The sequence below is a fragment of the Falco naumanni genome, chromosome 13 (genome assembly GCF_017639655.2).
Source record: "Falco naumanni isolate bFalNau1 chromosome 13, bFalNau1.pat, whole genome shotgun sequence".
Taxonomy (NCBI): Eukaryota; Metazoa; Chordata; class Aves; order Falconiformes; family Falconidae; genus Falco; species Falco naumanni.
Genome location: NC_054066.1, coordinates 18,310,238 through 18,326,533, shown reverse-complemented (window position 1 = coordinate 18,326,533; position 16,296 = coordinate 18,310,238). Strand labels below are relative to the sequence as shown.

At 59.8% G+C, this 16,296-nt stretch overlaps 1 protein-coding gene across 1 annotated transcript; it reads right to left on the bottom strand.

The window, feature by feature from the left end:
- Positions 1–397: 397 nt before the first annotated feature.
- Positions 398–13,809, bottom strand: MUC4 (mucin 4, cell surface associated). The gene is made up of 31 exons (XM_040613569.1): positions 12,921–13,809; positions 12,642–12,872; positions 12,180–12,485; positions 12,005–12,122; positions 11,262–11,779; positions 10,773–10,912; positions 10,402–10,566; positions 10,165–10,320; positions 9,862–9,992; positions 9,543–9,631; positions 9,021–9,197; positions 8,776–8,919; positions 8,546–8,665; positions 8,130–8,332; positions 7,322–7,400; positions 6,883–7,053; positions 6,586–6,687; positions 6,142–6,378; positions 5,693–5,827; positions 5,422–5,588; positions 5,134–5,317; positions 4,947–5,045; positions 4,174–4,356; positions 4,009–4,082; positions 3,607–3,671; positions 3,122–3,321; positions 2,745–2,913; positions 2,485–2,658; positions 1,599–1,636; positions 1,413–1,510; positions 398–1,188 (listed from the first exon to the last, which is right to left on the bottom strand). The coding sequence occupies exons 1-31, from the start codon at positions 13,807–13,809 to the stop codon at positions 1,132–1,134; spliced, it is 5,619 nt and encodes a 1,872-aa protein (XP_040469503.1). The 3' UTR covers positions 398–1,131.
- Positions 13,810–16,296: the final 2,487 nt, after the last annotated feature.

Sequence of the window (16,296 nt, the reverse complement as noted above, 5' to 3'; positions counted from 1 at the left end):
CTGTCCTCTGCTAAACTGGGGTGGGAGGTGGTGGTGAGGGCAGGCTTGGATTGCAGGATGCCTCTGCCCTTGGAGTTGGTGCTGGTGCTGTGAGCGTACAGCCTGCAGCTAAGCCAGGTTCTAGGGCAGAGGGGCTGGACCTGGGGTCTGCTGGGATCTGAAACATCCTGCTTGGGTGAAGGGCTGTGGGCTTTGGGGGGTCACAGCCTGACCTGCATGATCTAAACCACTGTGAGCAGTGCCTGGGGAGAACAGGAGAACAGCTTTGCAAGGGGAATGAGGAGATGAAGCAACAAAAAAAGCTACATCCATCTCCTCTTTGGTCCTGTGGACAGGACCAGCAGAAAGCAGGGACTTGAGAGCTTGGTGATGGGGAAGCAGGGCTGGCACACAGGCACCATGGGGTGCAGGCAACTTAGAAGCATGCCATCATTTTTGATATATTCTATTTTATTCCTAATTGTAGAGGAATGAAGCTGGGTTAATGAACATCAATAATATACAGCTGTGGGATGGCTTCAGGGGCCGTGGGATGGCTTCAGGGGCCGTGGGTTGGCTGATGAGGATAAGGTGCAGCTGTGGCTGTTCTGTTAAGTGGTTGAGAGCCAACGAAGAGAGAGCAGTCAAGGAAGAGAGAGAGAGGAGGAGGAAGAAGAAGCGTGCCCTGGGTGAGGAGAGACTAGGAGAAGGCAGCAGAGGGACTGGCGTGAAGAGTATGCTGTGGTGTGATGGTAAAAGACCTTGTTGCAGCTGGCTAGTTTGGAGAGTGCTGCAACACCTAATGGGTTATAATGGCTCATTGCCCGACCTGACTGGGCTATCCGTGGCTGTTCTGGGTCCAGTTACGTTGCACTAGAGCATACCCCAAAGCAGACATGCTCGGGGACTAGCTCGGTTGTCTCTTCAGGGGAAGGTGAAATCTTCTGGCTTTGGCCACTGAACATAAACCCACATCCTTCATTCAAAATAGAGCACCTCCTCCAGAGCGGATCCTCCCACAACTGCAATAGGCAGCTGCCTGTCCCCTGCCTCCGTGCGGGTGCCATTGCCGGAGAGCCTGAGAGTGGCAGGGCCAGCAGCAGCACTGGGTCCTCCTGAGCCCAGAGGCGGTGGGGCAGGGCTGGTGGCAGGCTAGGGATGCTGCGGGGGCTGGCTCGGGGGCCTGATGTGGGGTCTCTGGATCCTTATCTGTAAAGGAGGGACAGGCCATGCCGTGCTGTCAGGGCTGCATGGGCTCTGCTCTTTGCAACAAGCTCAGACAGTGCTGCAGACCCTAACGGCAGCCAAAGCATCCGTGATGCTCCAGGAGGAGGCACAGCTCCTGAGCGTCTTTGAGGCACAGGATCAGGACATCAGTTCCCAGCCTACAGCCCCCCACCCTCGCCCCTCGCAGGTACAACCCCTGGGCAGACCTGGACAGAGGGGTCAATGGCCTGGAGCTGTGGTTCCCAACACCTTTCCAGGGAGTGGGAGAGCGTGGGCTCTGCTCGCTCTCCTGCCATCATCAGAGCTGGAATGGGGAAGATGAGCAGAGCCTGAAGAAGACTGGGGTGAAGCAGAGCCAGGGTGGTGGTGGGGGATTGCAGGGATGTACTCACAGGAGAAGGGCTGTGTCCTCCAGAAGGTCTCCTTGGCCCTGGGAGGGGGGAAGCGAAAAGGGAACAACATGTTGGGGTGGGGATGGGAAAGCCCCTGCTTGGTCCTGTCCTGGTGCCTGGGTCGGATGGTAGAGGGGAGCAGTGACTGAGTGGGGGGGCAGGATGGGACAATGAGAGGAGGAAGAGCCCCAGTTCTTGGCACACACAATTTCTTGTCTTGCCACAAGTGCGAAGGAACAGCGGCGCTCCCCAGAGAGCTCTGGCACCAGGGCTGTCAGAGAGCCAGCAGCAGGGGCAGGGGACAGCTCTGACAGGTGCAGAGGGGCTTGGGGCACTGAGATTCCCCTGAGCATGGATGCCACGCCGGGACCAAGGGCTGGGGAGGAGGGAAGGAGATGCTGGTGTTTCCACCCTAACCTTGCACCTTGTCAGCCATCTGCTATGCCCCTGCTCTGCTGGAAGGCAAGGTCCAGTCCTGCAACCACCTTTTCCTTGCTCCAGACCAATGTGAATTGCAGTGGAAATAATTTGGGTGGTATTCAAATTATAATTAAATAGAAAGCCCATCTGCAACTGAGTGCTGGGTGGGATGATGAAGAAATGCAAATACTCCCTGACATGAGGGAAAAAGGGAAATTAATGTTCAACCCACTGACATTGCAGCCCTGAGCAGCAGGTGACTGGGAAAGGGGCTGGAAGATGCTAAAAGATCATCCAGCCCAGACCCTTCCCCAGGGCAGGCTCCCCCTGCCCAGGCCAGGTGGGTCCCACCAGTCATGGGTCTTCCAGAGATGGATTTTAAACTAGTTTTTATTCCTGACATCTAACCTTCTTCCCAGCCGCACCCACAGCACCCACCCCTGTGCAGGTCCAGCCCATGGCTCACCCCCGGTGCTGGTGGCGGTGCCTGCGGCAGAGGCACAAGGCCAGGCAAGCGGTGCTGAGCAGGAGGCAGAGCAGAGCCAGGGCTCCCAGCAAGATGCCGAGGAAGGCAGCGAGGCTGATGGCCAGCCGCTCGCACCGGGCACCGGCGGGGGAGAAGATGGAGAAGGGGAAGCAGCTGTGAATGGAGAGGGAGGAATGGTGATGCCGTGGGAAGAAGCGGCCATGCTGGGTGGCCTCATCCACCCCCAGCACTGCTGCTACCTGCAAGTGGGACCCTCAGGCAAGTGCTGGCACTGGCCGCCGTGCTGGCAGTAGCCGGTCTTGCAAGGGGAGATGCAGATGAAGCCGATGGTCCCTGTGTAGTGGAGCTGGTAGCCCTTGTAGCCGTACAGACCGCAGGGAAAATAGTACCTCAGCTCAGCCACTGTCACTTGGGGAGGGAAGGCATGGGTTCAGCCATGAGGTAGCATCACCTTGATGCTTTCCTAGGTCTCCCTGAGATGGATCCATACCCGGCATGCAGACTGCTGCTCACCCGCTTCCCCCCACGGGCACTACCCAAACCCCAGGGCACACAGATGATGGGGACAGTGGAGTACTCCTCGAGGCTCTCCAGCTTGGTGCTGGGAGAAACTCACGCTTCACCAGGTCGGTGATGTTGTCCTGGTGCAGGCGCTGGAAGAGGAGGTGTGCGCCCACCTCCCGCCGCCTCCGCCGGCTGTTGAAGGCAGCGGTGATGGCCCCCGGCAGCTCCTCGTTCAGGAACTGGATGATGGTGCTGCGGCTGTCATAGGCAAACTTGGACACTACCATGAAGGTGAAGCCATCGCTGTCTGTCCTGCAGGGAAAAGACCGGGCTGCTGGCAGAGCCTGCATCACAGCGTGGCCAAGCCTCCCCATGCCTCCACTTCCCCATTTGGAGGGTGGTAAAGAAAGGATGAGGCAGGAGACAGAAGGTGCCATGAGGCTTATGTCTCCAAGGGTTTATCAGCATCAGGGCTGGAAAAACAGATTCTGGGGTGGAGGGAAATGCCCTCTGTGTCCCAAACCCTGCGGCTCCATGCCTAACCCTGCCCCACTGGCTCCCTGGGCTGGGCACAGGGCTGCTCCACAATTGACTCACGTCTGGGTGATGTTGGTGTTGCTCTGGAAAGCCTTTACTTCGAGGGAGCCCAGGATGGCTGAGACCTGTCGGGGGAGGGGGGGGGGAGGGGGGAGCAGGTGGGCATTAGGGGAGGGCAGGACTGCACCAGCACGGGGAGAGGCTGAAGGGCACCACAGGCACCGCAGTGGAGCTCCAAGGGCTGCTCTGGCCTTTTGCTCATGAGCCAGGGACCTGGCACATGGCCACGGCCACAGCTGGCATCATGTGGCTGGCACTGCCTCCCTCCAGCCCTGCGGATCCACTGGGGATCCCTGAGGATCCCACAGGAGGGGAGCACATGGAGGCACAGGCACCCCAAGCTGCCATGCTTCCTGAAGTGCCAGCGCGTCCCCCTCCCCGAGGCCATCCCTGGTGACTTACCGTGCTGTTGACTTCCCCGACAGTGGCATTTCGCAGTGTCCTGACCAGCAGCTGAACACTTCTCCGAGGGAGATCTGCAGGGGAAGCCGCAGCCGCGGCTCTGGCATCCCAGGGTTGGGGCAAGCAGGGTTGGGGTTCAGCCCCCACTGGGCACAAGGCACCTACCTGTGCTGGGCAGCGGCTGAAAATCCCCTCCTGCCACGAGGCAGCGCTGGTCGGTGAAAGCTGGGGGGCAGGTGCAGGTGGGGGTGCAGGAGATGGGGTGCAGGTGGCAGCGTCCCCCGTTGTTGCAGTAGCCCGTGGGGCAGGAGCGGGAGCCACAGGTTGAGCCACAGCCTGGCCCCTCGCCTGCAGGATGGGAAGCTCAAGTCAGGTGGAGGGACAAGCCTGGCTGCAGGGGAAGAACCCCAGCACATTGATCCATCCCCAGCCTCTCTGTAATGACTTTATTCCAAGTTTTGTATTCTTTTTAATGTGTTAAGACTTTAGTATGAATTCACAGCCTCAAGGAAAAGCCCTCCTCCCAGCTGGAGCCTTTTGCCCTTATGAAATCCCAGCCTGCTGCATTAGAACAGGAACAAAACCCATCACCCCAACACTGCCACAGCCGTCTGAAAACAGGATTAGATTTTAGCCTCCCCCAACCTCCATATATGCATTGGAATTTTGATGGGATGAGATTTTTTTTTTTTTTCTCAAAAAGAAAAATTGCACAGGAGAAATTTCCCTCCCCAGTGGATTAGTGAGATTTGTAGCCTGGGAGCATGAGGGGCAGCTGGACTCTGGTCCCCTCTGGTAAGGACAGCAAGGGCTTGGGCACAGAGCTCAGCCAGCTCCCGCTTCTCTCCGGCCAGTTTGGGTCCAACAGGAGCCCTCTTGCACTGAGGGCTGGGGGGTGATGGGGATGAGGACCATGCCTGCCAGGGTGCCGTACTCACCCTCCTCACCATCTGGGCAGGAGCAGGCATAGCTGCCCACTGTGTTGGTGCAGGTGGCATTCCCCAGGCACGCTGTCCCCTGCGCACACTCATCGATATCTGCTGAGGCAATGCAGCATGGCACCGGGAGCTGAGGCAATCCTGCAGGCACCCCGCGTTCCCAGTGGCCATGGTGAGCCCTTGTCACCTGAGCAGTGCCGCCCATCACCGGTCAGGCCAGCAGGGCAGGGGCCACAGCCAGCGTGTGAGTCACAGCCCACGCCGGGGAAGCATCCCTGGGCACAGGGGTCTGGAGGATCCTGGCAGAAGGGACCCGAGTAGCCGCCCTCGCACCTGCAGGCTGCCAGCTGGGAAGGGGATGGTGACACTGGCTTAGGGGACATGAGCAGGATGGGTGGGCAGAGAAGACAGCTGGCATGGGGACAGACACTGTGGCACCGGAGGAGCTTTCTGGCACACTACCTGCAGGGAGGACCCCCCCGAGGGTGACGGTGTTGCTGTAGTCACACTCCTGGCTCCTGCTGCAGCTGCAAAGGGTGAAGCGAAGCTGGAGGAGGGCAGAGAGGTTGTTGGATCCAACAGCCTCCAGGTTGATGGTGAGTGGGGCCATCCCACGGGGCTCCCACGTCAGGGTCCCGCTCTCTGCCAGGGGGAGAGGTGGGAGTTAGAGGAGGTGGCAGAGCAAAGGGGCTGGATGGCTGGTACCCACCCATCCCATCCCAGCTCTCCCATCTCTCCTTCCTTACCCGATATGTTGAGCTCTGGCGAGAGGTGGGGGACAAAGCGTGCACCCACCCCCATGGCACGGTACTGCCTCCTGACCCTGTCTGTCCTGAAGGCAGTGAGCGACGGGTCACCAGTGATGACAGGAGGGAAGGCACCTGAGGAGAGAGCAGCCCAGCACACAGCTGGTTGTTTGCTACATGGCCCTGGCACCCCTAAGCTCTGAGTCCCTCCTGGTGAGGATAGGACCCCAGGCACGTGCTGCCGTGGCCACGCACTGACAAGGACCTCATGTTGCACAGCATGATGACATCTCCCAGGCTTGGATACTAGCCAGCTGGGTAATGCAACTCCAAGGCCTTGGTGACTTCTCTCCTGCCTCACACGGAGCAAGAGAGCCCAGGGAGGGAGCAGGGCACTGACTGGTTTCCCAAGCTGTGCCCTCTTGAACATGGGGATCTGCTCCACTCACTGAGTACTGTCTTCTTCTGCTGAAAGTCGGCTGCGAGGCTCTGGGTGGCCAGGCCCAGGGCCATGTCCCCTGTGCTCAGGGAATCGTAGATGCACTCCTTGCTGCTGTGGCACTGAGAGGCTGCCAGCTGGTACTGGCTTTCATTCTCCTGCCGCAGCCAAGACAAGAAGATGGGTGTGAAGTTCAGTACTGGTGGGTCCATAGGCTGAGCAAACAAGCTGTGCTCTCCAGCAGCCCCTGCAAGAGAGCACACCATGGGTACGGCCTTGGGTTTTTAAGGTTTCTTATATTTTAGGGCTCATTTCCACAGAGCAGTGAAGAGACCAAAGGGCTTCCCTGGCATGACTTTTGCTCAGGCAAGTCTCTAAATGTCTCCAGCAAAAGCATGGCCAGAAGGTGCAGGAATGGGGGGATTGTCAAAGTGGATCCTGAGCCTGGACTTACAGGTCATCCCATAGCTGTAGATCTCCTCCTCACTGCTGTTCACAGGGATGCTTGTACCATTCGGCATCTGGAAGTCATCTGCAGGGTCGTGGTCCCACACACCTGGTAGAGCATCACCAGAGGACTGGAGTCCCCCACGCTGGGGTTGACCTCCTCTCTGGTGCTGGCTGGTGTTTAGTTTAGACCCAGGGGTTGTCCCTATCCTCACAAGCACATTCCCCCAGCATTTTCCAGCCTGCTTTAGGGTGGGAAGGAGACTTTTCACCCCAGCTCGGCAGCAGTGCCAGAAATCCTCACCTAGAAGGCCCTTAGTGCTGTTGCGGTACCGATCGGGCAGGCTGCAGACCACGCTGAGGATCCCGGAGTTGGCTGAGATGGAGACGGCAATGGCCCCATCGAAGACGGCTGTGATGGAGGAGGTGTTGACCAGCAGGACACCAGGGCTGTAGTATACCTCGGCACTCATGTCTGCAGGAGAAGGAAAGCACAAGAAGGAGGGTCCACGCAAGGCTGGGATCTAAAATGATGCCCCTGAATTTGGGGAAGGGAGCACTCCACGTCCACCTCAGCTGCGTCAGAGGCAGGGTGCAGGTGGGAGATGTTTGATGGAGCTCAGAATGGCTGCCCTTGTGCTGGGCAGGGCCGGTCCCCATGGGGTGGGGACACCGCTCCCTGCAAATACATTTAACATTGTCACCCCAGATACGTTTAACATTTAGCTGTACCTCCTGCTCACCTTGGGAATAGGAAAACTGGATGGTTTCATCATTCAGGAGGACTTGGATGTCACCCTGGCTCCCCAAGGTCCACTCAACCTGAAAATTATGGTGAATGTCCCAGTCAGCCTCTCTGCTCGTCCCTTCCTGCTGTCCCCACATGCTGAGGACGCTCAAGCTAAACCCTGTCACCCTCCAGCCCTGCTAGAGAGGCTCAGCCCCAGGGGCTGTGCTGGTGTGCTCTTCACCCCAGCAATACACAATACAGCAGCTTTGATGGCTGCACAGAAGAGGACAGCAAGGTGTCCCCCATCACTGCTGGCACGGGGCATGCACAGGCCACCGCCGCTGCTTGGCTGACCATGGCAGCATGGAGAGCTGTGCTGGTGGGCTCCAGCCCCTGAGCCCCCTCTTCATGCTGCTCAACAGCTGCTTCTGCTGACGCCAGGAGACTTTGCTTACTGAAACGGGTGTGGGGAGCAATTCTGCAAAGCAAGGAAATGTACGTGCTTGTGCTAATGTGTCCAGAGGAGAGCAGTGGTCAGGGCAAAGGGTGTGGGGCAACAACGGTAGAGCAGACCATGTTCCTGCAGAGCTCCAGGCCCTTGCTGGCCAGATTGCTAAAGGTGTTAGAGGTGTGTTCCGTTTGTCTTAGTCCAACCCACCACTACTAACACTTTGCTAGGGTCATGGGAAGTGGCAGGAAGAGGAAAGGAGATGGTCCTCAAGTCCCAGCCACTTGTAGGTGATGTAGAGATGACGCCCAACCTGCCAGATGGGTCTCTCCCATTAGAAGCTCAAACTGATACCCAGGTCATTCCTACTCACTGTTGTGGTGGTGGCAGAGATGTACTTGGCAGCAAAGGCCACAAAGTTGGTGGCCTGGGCTGCGCCGGTCTGGGCCGTGCGCCCGTGCAGCATGAAGCTGGTCACGGCATCACTGGCCAGCAGCAGGACAAAGTCCCCGAGCCCGTTGAAGGTGTAGGTGAGTCCATCCAGGGTGGTGATGTGGGGGTCCCCGAAGGCAACAGCTGGGGTCCAAAGGAGATGGAAGCGTGTTGGTGGGAGGGAGAAAAGCAAATGCTGGTGTCATTGCACAGAGGAGAGCAGCCCCCAGTGCTGCACTGGGCTCAGCAGTCCCCACTGGGATGCTGTGTGTCCGTGGCTAATGCATAGGGTCCACATACAGCCGTGCCATCCACCCAGTACCCTGGCACAGAGGAGACAGAGCCATGGGGACTCACCGGGAGTTGGTGGCACATATCCCTCGCAGCCAACCCGTGGTCTCTTCTCAGCAAACCTGGTGCAGAACTGGGGCTTCCCCACGCGCCGGCAGCACCAGTCGAATGCCTCCAGCTCCCTGTCTGCAGAGGAAGGTGCACAGGTGCTGGGGGGTGTCGGGGTCCCTGCTGCGCCTGCACAGCGGTCGGTGCTCGGGGTGTTTTAGGGCGAGGGAGCTCTGGTGCCCACTTACCCGCAGTGGGGTGGATGGGCAGGCTCCATGCTCTCTCCTGCCAGCCTTCAAGCAAGCTCCCGTCTTGGTACAGGCACCGCACCCCGGCTCCAGCCGGGCTGGGGGATGCAGTGCGCAGCATCTTCATGGAGCCGTCCACTGGGCCTGAAATGGTGCGGGGGGGTCATGGCCACCCCCAGAGCAGGAGGGGACACCCTGCCATCCCCCCACCCCACGGCTGGCCCCGGGGGGGCGGCGTTTGGCACCTCTGCTCTGGCGGTAGCGGGGGTCCAGCTCTGCCTGGGGCTGGGAGCAGGGGCACGGCGGCAGCTGGCTGTTCCAGGCGCCTGGCGCTGGCTCCGCTTCCAGCCACGCCAGGCACCGCAGCCTGTAGTTCACCTGGGAGCGACTGTCCAGCCTGTATATCCACAGCCCACGCACGTCTAGGGGAGCAACCAGAGAACAGCACAGCTTGGCCGGGGTCTCGTCTTGTGCTGGGGCCGGGGGGGGAGGGGGGGGGGGGGGGGGGGGCGGGGCGCGGATCCCGTGGGGACAATCGTCGGCAGCCGTTGACCTCACACGAGGTCTCCAGGCTCCCTCTAGAGCCAGCGTGGCTGTGGCAAGCCACAGCAGGACATGGGGCACCTGTGCCCTGCTCTTGGCGGCCAGCCCTTGCCCAGTGGCTTTGCTGGCCCATCACCTTGCAGGGATGTGTACGAGGGATGCCAGCAGAGAGCACGCCACTCCCTCCATCCCCACCCACCCCAAGGGGTCCCCCAGTGCCGTACCGGTGCCAGCGCTGCTGTACTGGTCGGGTCGGTACTTGACAGCTGGTGGCTTTTGAGTCAGCTCGTTATTTTGGGCATAGCCATCACCACTGTGTGGAGAGAATTTTTGGGGTCACCCTCCCAACACAACCCTCCTCCACTCCCCGTAGACCAGCTGGGGTGGGAACTGCTGCGGTTTGCAGGAGAGGCAGTTTAAACAGGACAGGGACGCTCTGTGGGTGGGACCTGGGCTCTCCTGAGGATAATGTCTCTGATGCTCCCAACATAGTGCTGGGAGAAATTGCTGCTGTCCCAAAATGCAGCCACACATGCACAGCACCTGGAGAAGCCGATCAGCACGTTGCCTGCAGCCAGCTTGCTATAGTCCCACCGCATCCCGCCATCCTGGTAGAGCAGCAGGGCGAAGGAACGGTTCCCATCGGTGGTGAGGACCGCCTGGTAGGTACTTGTCTGGAGAAATCCAGGACACCCCCTTAGCACCCCCAAAGCCTCCCCAGCTCTCCCCACAGTGCAGACTGAAGTGGTGAGACCCAAAACAAGTTGTGGGAGACAAGCAGCCCAGCCCTGCCCCAGCTGCCACTGGTGGCAGTCCCCTCTATCACCTGGGTCCCCCACTGCTCACCTGAGAGTCATCCTGCTGGGACGGGTACGCTGGAGCTTTCTCCCATGTCACTTTCAAGGTCCATTTTGCTGCGTAGGAGGTTTTCAGATATTTCTCAATCTTTGCTTCCACGTCATGGACAAGGGGATCTTTAGTAGAGCTGAGGGTGGAGTACTCCTACCAGTTGGCAAGACAGAGGGTGAAATGGGTGAACTGGGAGCTGGGCTTTCCCAGGAGAACATCTTTGGTGACCCTGACCTGGTACCAGGTGGTGCCGACACCCTGAGAGAAATCTGCGTCATCCCAAAAGGCAGCCACCATCGGCAAACTCTCCTGGCCGCTGAAGCCCTGAGGAGGTGGGTTGGGGTTGGAGGGGACGTAGTTGTCAGTGGGTGGGAAAATGATCAGTCCGTTATCTGTAAACTAACCAAAATAATTCATTGTTTGCTGACATCCCAGGCAGCCTCTGGGGTAGCTTTTAGCCTCCATGGGGAAGCAGAAATCAGCCATTTTAAATAGCAAAAAACCCAAAACATTCAGGTGAAATTTGGTTTCTGCTCCATTTCATGGGATTTTTTCTACCAAAGAGGCTGCACATTCCTCACATGTTCAGCAAGGGGGGAACTCACATAGAGAGCATCGTGCAGCGACTTTCCAAAGGGGAACCCAATCTCTGGCTTGAACAGGGGGGAGTTAAAATCCACCGTTCTCTGGACGCATTCTTGGTCCCTTCCCTCCATGCCGAAGGGGTAGAGCGAGGCTGCTGGCACTGACACAGGCAGGACATTAATCAAAAAGTGAAAAAAACATTAATGTCTACTCCATCCTTCCTGCAGCCAGGGTAAACTCACCTGTTTGCTGCCAGGATGCTGTGCCTGCACCCCACGCCCCCAACCAGACCAGCGCTCTGACAGACTGCAACCCATTTTTTAACCAGTTTTTAACGTGGAATAGGATGCTCTCAGATGGCCAGTTTCACCTTTCCCCATGAATCTGGCAGCCTGATGTGCAATGTAGATGAGTCTCCCCAGGCTGGGCTACACCCTCAGCCATCACAGTGCTTGGCTGGCTGACAACCCCCTCCTGCTCTTTGCTTGGAAAGAATAAAATCTACTTACTGATAAGCCCGTGGGTGGGTTGGGGCTCAGGGGCAGGATTTCTGTGGCCGGTGGTGGTGTGGGCAGGTGTGCTTGGTGCTGTGGCTGATCCCCTCTGAGAGCCAAAGGCAGAAACTGGGGTGGTAACAGGGCTGGTGGTGGCTGGTGGTGTGACCAGTGATGTGGTGCCTGGGGCTGGGAGAACTTCTACCTCCTTGGCTGGGCTCGCTGGGGTTGTAGGTGCAACAACCACAGTGCTGCCAAAAGCAATGGCTGCAGTGCTGCCTGCAGTGGTGCCTGTGGTGGTCCCTGCAGTGGTGCCTGTGGTGGTCCCTGCAGTGGTGCCTGTGGTGCCACCTGCAGTGGTGTCTGTGGTGCCACCTGCAGTGGTGTCTGTGGTGCCACCTGCAGTGGTGCCTGTGGTGCCACCTGCAGCGGTGGCCGTGGTGGTCCCTGCAGTGGTGGCCGTGGTGCTCCTTGCAGTGGTGGCCGTGGTGCTCCTTGCAGCGGTGGCCGTGGTGCTCCCTGCAGCGGTGGCCATAGATCTCCTTGCAGCAGTGGCTGTGATACTGCCTGTAGTGGTGCCTGTGGTGCTGCCTGCCACGGTGGCTGTGGTGCTCCCTGCAGCGATGCCTGTGGGGCTGCCTGCAACGGTGGCTGTGGTGGTCCTGCCTGCAACAGTGGCTGTGGGGGTCCTGCCTGCAGTAGTGGCTGTGGGGGTCCTGCCTGCAGCGGTGGCTGTGGGGGCCCTTGCAGCAGTAGTTGTGGTGCTGCCTGCAGTGGTGCTTGTGGTGTTCTCTGCAGTGATGGCCACAGTGCTGCCTGCAGTGGAGACTGTGGTGCTGCTTGCGGTGATGGCCATGGTGCTACCTGCAGCGGTGGCTGTGGTGCTCCTTGCAGCGGTGACCATGGATCTCCTTGCAGCAGTGGCTGTGATACTGCCTGTAGTGGTGCCTGTGGTGCTGCCGGCCACGGTGGCTGCGGTGCTCCCTGCAGTGATGCCTGTGGGGCTGCCTGCAGCAGTGGCTGTGGTGATCCTGCCTGCAGTGGTGGCTGTGGTTGTCCCTGCAGTGGTGGCCGTGGTGCTCCTTGCAGCAGTAGCTGTGGTACTGCCTGCAGTGGTGCTTGTGGTGTTCTCTGCAGTGATGGCCGTGGTGCTGCTTGCAGTGATGGCTGTGGTGCTACCTGCAGCGGTGGCTGTGGTGCTCCTTGCGGCGGTGGCCATGGAGCTCCTTGCAGCAGCATCTGTGGTGCTGCCTGTAGTGGTGCTTGTGGTGTTCTCTGCAGCAGTGGCTGTGGTGGTCCCTGCAGTAGTGGCCGTGGTGCTCCCTGCAGTGGTGGCCATGGATCTCCTTGCAGCAGTGGCTGTGATACTGCCTGCAGTGGTGCCTGTGGTGCTGCCAGCCACGGTGGCTGCGGTGCTCCCTGCAGTGATGCCTGTGGGGCTGCCTGCAGCAGTGGCTGTGGTGGTCCTGCCTGCAGCGGTGGCTGTGTTCCTGCCTGCAGTGGTGCTTGTCCTGTTCCCTGCAGTGATGGCCATGGTGCTGCCTGCAGTGGTGCCTGTGGTGCTCCTTGCAGTGGTGGCCGTGGTGCTGCCTGCAGTGGTACTTGTGGTGTTCCCTGCGGTGCTGCCTGCAGTGGTGGCTATGGTGCTGCCTGCTGTAGCAGCTGTGATGCTGCCTGCAGCAGTGTCTGTGGTGCTCCCTGCAGCAGTGGTCATGGTGCTGCCTGCAGCGGTGGCTGTGGTGTTCCCTGCAGCGGTGGCTGTGGTGCTGCCAGTGATGGCCGTGGTGCTGCCTGCAGTGGTGCCTGTGACGCTTCCTGCAGTGGTGGCCGTGGTGCTCCCTGCAGTGATGGCTGTTTTCTTCCCCCAGGCAGGTGCCCCTAGAGATGTTCGGAAGCCAGGAGGTGACATGCTCACAGGCTGTCCCATGGCATGGTTGCTGATGGCTGTGGGAGAAGTGATGCTTGTTGCTGGCTTGGGAGGGGTCTGCCTGGCTGCAGTGGTACTCCCGGCACCTGATGGGGACACAGTTGTAGTCTCCCACACGTGTGCATGGCCAACAGCCAGCGAGGAGACTGCAGCCGTGGTCTCATCCTCAGCAGCCAGGCTGACAGCCCTCAAGCCGGGGTCGCGGGTGCTATCAGTGGCCTCAGGGTATGGCCTCATGGCGGCACGGGGGCTGCGTGGAGCGGAGGCACTGCTGAGACTGGCATCACCTGCTCCCACTGCTGGACCATTGATGGTGATGCTGGGGGTGACAGAAGGTGCCACCACCACCAGATGGGTGTTCCCAGGGACAGGAGAGGAAATACTGACATCTGGCTCAGCAGTGCTGTGAGCGAGGCCAAGGTAAGGTGTCACAACCAGCTCTGGAGCTGTGGGTGACACCATACGCGTGACAGCCACTGCTGTAGGTCTTTTGCTGCCTAGGGCAGAGCGTGCCGATGGGGTGGCATCACTGGTGCTTGGCTCAGCTGCTCCAGCCATAGGAGTGGACAACCCCAGGAGCAGCTCTGCAGGCCCATTCTCTGTGGTGGGAGAAGCCATATCCATGTCCAGGTCCATGTCCAGGTCTGTGGTGGGCTTAGCAGTATGATAGCTGTGGTCCAATGCAGCTGCGCTTTGCTGAGCAGTGATGCTGGCTGTGGTGGTGGGTGGCACTGGTGGGGCTGTCCCGCTTTGCTGAGCAGTGATGCTGGCTGTGGTGGTGGGTGGCACTGGTGGGGCTGTCCTGCCTTGCTGAGCAGTGATGCTGGCAGTGGTGGTGGGTGGCACTGGTGGGGCTGTCCCAAGGGTGGTGTCACTACTGTCAGGCATACTTGTTGTGGCACCCAACCTCGCATTTTCAACCAGGGTTGAGCCTGGAGCTGTCCGTGTGACTCTGCCATCTTCTGCCGGCTGGGACCTGCCCCCACCTTTGTCCATGGCTGTGTTTTTAGGGAGAAGCAGTGTCACAGGCTGGGGTGTCTTGCCAGTGGTGGTGCTGAGGAGGTGGCTTGCTGGGCTGGGCTTAGCCACGGCTGGTGGGGCTGAGCGACCACCCCTGGGAGACAGGAGAGGCAGATCCGCTGTGGGCCTGGTTTCTGGAGCATCTGTCCCTTGGGCAGTTGGCTCTGGTGATGACCCAGCAGTGACGATTACGTGGCTGGAAACTGGCCCTGCTGCACTGGCACCTGGGCTCTCCTCTGTGCCCACCTCCAGGGATGTTGTCCCTACCACTCGCCTCATGGTGCTGCCATCCTGGTGGGGGTCACTTGAAGCACCGATTGCTGGCAGTAGAGTGGTCGGGGACATGCCAGCTGCCATCTCTTGGGGGATGCTGGATGAGGACGGTCCTGGAGCCAACCCTGCAGCAGCACTGCCTTCCAGAAGAGCGGGAATGCCTGCTTGGGATACCATGGGGATGCTGGCTGCTCTGGGTACCCCTGGGATTCCTGGTAGAGCTGTGCCCGTGCCTGGTACAGTGCTGGGTGACCACGTCTTTGCCCCCAGAGCTGCCCCACGTTGGGGCCCAGCCTGGAGTGGTGGGGCTGGTGCAGGTCCAGGGGTGGCACCAGTTCCCAAGTGTGCTGAGCTCGCAGTGGGACCAGGCTGGCTGAGGCTGTGAGATGCATCACGCACAGTCAGGGTGGCTCCAGCATCCCTCAGCCTTGCGGTGGCATCGCCATCGGCCAGTGATGCTGTTCCCATCCCTGCTTTGCTAGCTGGAGTGCTGCTAACGAGGGAAGATGGATGGGCAGCTGGCCCAGTCATGATGCCATATGCACCAAGGGGAGATGCGAGTACAGCAGTGGCTTGAGGGGTCCTGTCTGGCTTTGCTCCACCAGCAGCCGTGAGGGACAAGTCCGTGGCCATGCTGGGTATGGCTGGAAGGGATCTGTCTGCAGCTGTCTTTGCCGTGGTGGCCCCAAGACCTGCTGAGGGGGCCTGGGGGAGCAGAGACCCCATGGAGTGTGGAAAGGGCCCCAGAGAGGGACCACCAGGACTCTTGGGAGTTGTGAAGGGGGACAGCCTCATGCTGAACCCCACTGGGGCGGCCTTGGTCTCCAGGAAAGTGGTGCCTGCTGTGGCTCTGGCGCTGGCCTCACTCTTGACGGACACCAGCTCAGCATCAGAACTTCCCAGAGCTGGCAGTGATGCAGCGGAGGGGTGCTCTGCAGCAGTGACATCCATCACCATAGCCGGTGTGCCCAGAGCGGCCTGGGGGTGAGCAGCAGCATCGGCTCCAGGCAGCCCATCTCCAGCAGTGCCAGGGCCCGTGCTGCGGCTGTGAGTAAGCATGTCTCCTGTGCCCAGCACAGCACCACCAGGGAGCCAGGGTGAAAGGGCTGGAGGTAGCTGAGGGGGGGACACAGGGGAGTCCTGCGAGGCGTTGTGGCCAGCATTGGATGAGGCACGTGTCCCTGGCTCTGTAGCCTTGCCGATGTCAGTGGTGGCAGAAGAAAAGGTGACCTTTGCCGAGGATGTGCTTGGGGGTTCTGCAGATGGTGGGGCTGCCATCCTGGCTCCCTCTGTGGCTGTGCTGGGGGGACCCCTGGGGAGGCCAGAGGCAGGGCTGGCTGAGGCTGCTGCTGGCTTCACGGGGCTGCCTGTGTCCCGAGGGATGCTGGCTGCTGTGGCTGGAGGTGAGGTGGCCTTGTCCAGCCCTAGCGTGACCTCCTGGGACAGGAGCACAGTAGTTGCGTGAGACTCAGCAGAGCTCTTGCTGATGCTGGGGGGTGATGTCCCTGTGCTGTGCAATGACACTGTGGTCCATGCTGTCCTCAGCATCCCCTCTGCAGTGACAGCATTGCCCAGCTGCACCAACTTACTGGTATCATCCAGTTTGCCAGGGACTGAGGAAGATGCTTTTGTTCCTGGGGCTGGTTGAGAAGCTGGAACATGTGCCACTGGCAGGGACAGATCTCTACCTGGTGCTGGGGGGGCTCCTCTCAGTGCATCGACAGCACCTGTGGATGACGTGACCACAGTCCCCTCTTGCACGGGGACAGTTCCCAGGACTGGCTCTCCAGGGTTGCTCTCCAGAGACTCTCTGGACACTTCCACAGCCTG

Coding starts and splice junctions, on each gene's coding strand:
- MUC4 (XM_040613569.1), bottom strand. CDS start 13,809: ATGGACCTGGACATGGATATGGCTTCTCCCACCACAGAGAATGGGCCT. Junction 12,873..12,920: donor CACCACAGACACTGCTGCAG/GCAGCATCACAG, acceptor CCACCACTGCAG/GCAGCACCGCAGGGAACACC. Junction 3,322..3,606: donor AACACCAACATCACCCAGAC/GTGAGTCAATTG, acceptor TTTTCCCTGCAG/GACAGACAGCGATGGCTTCA.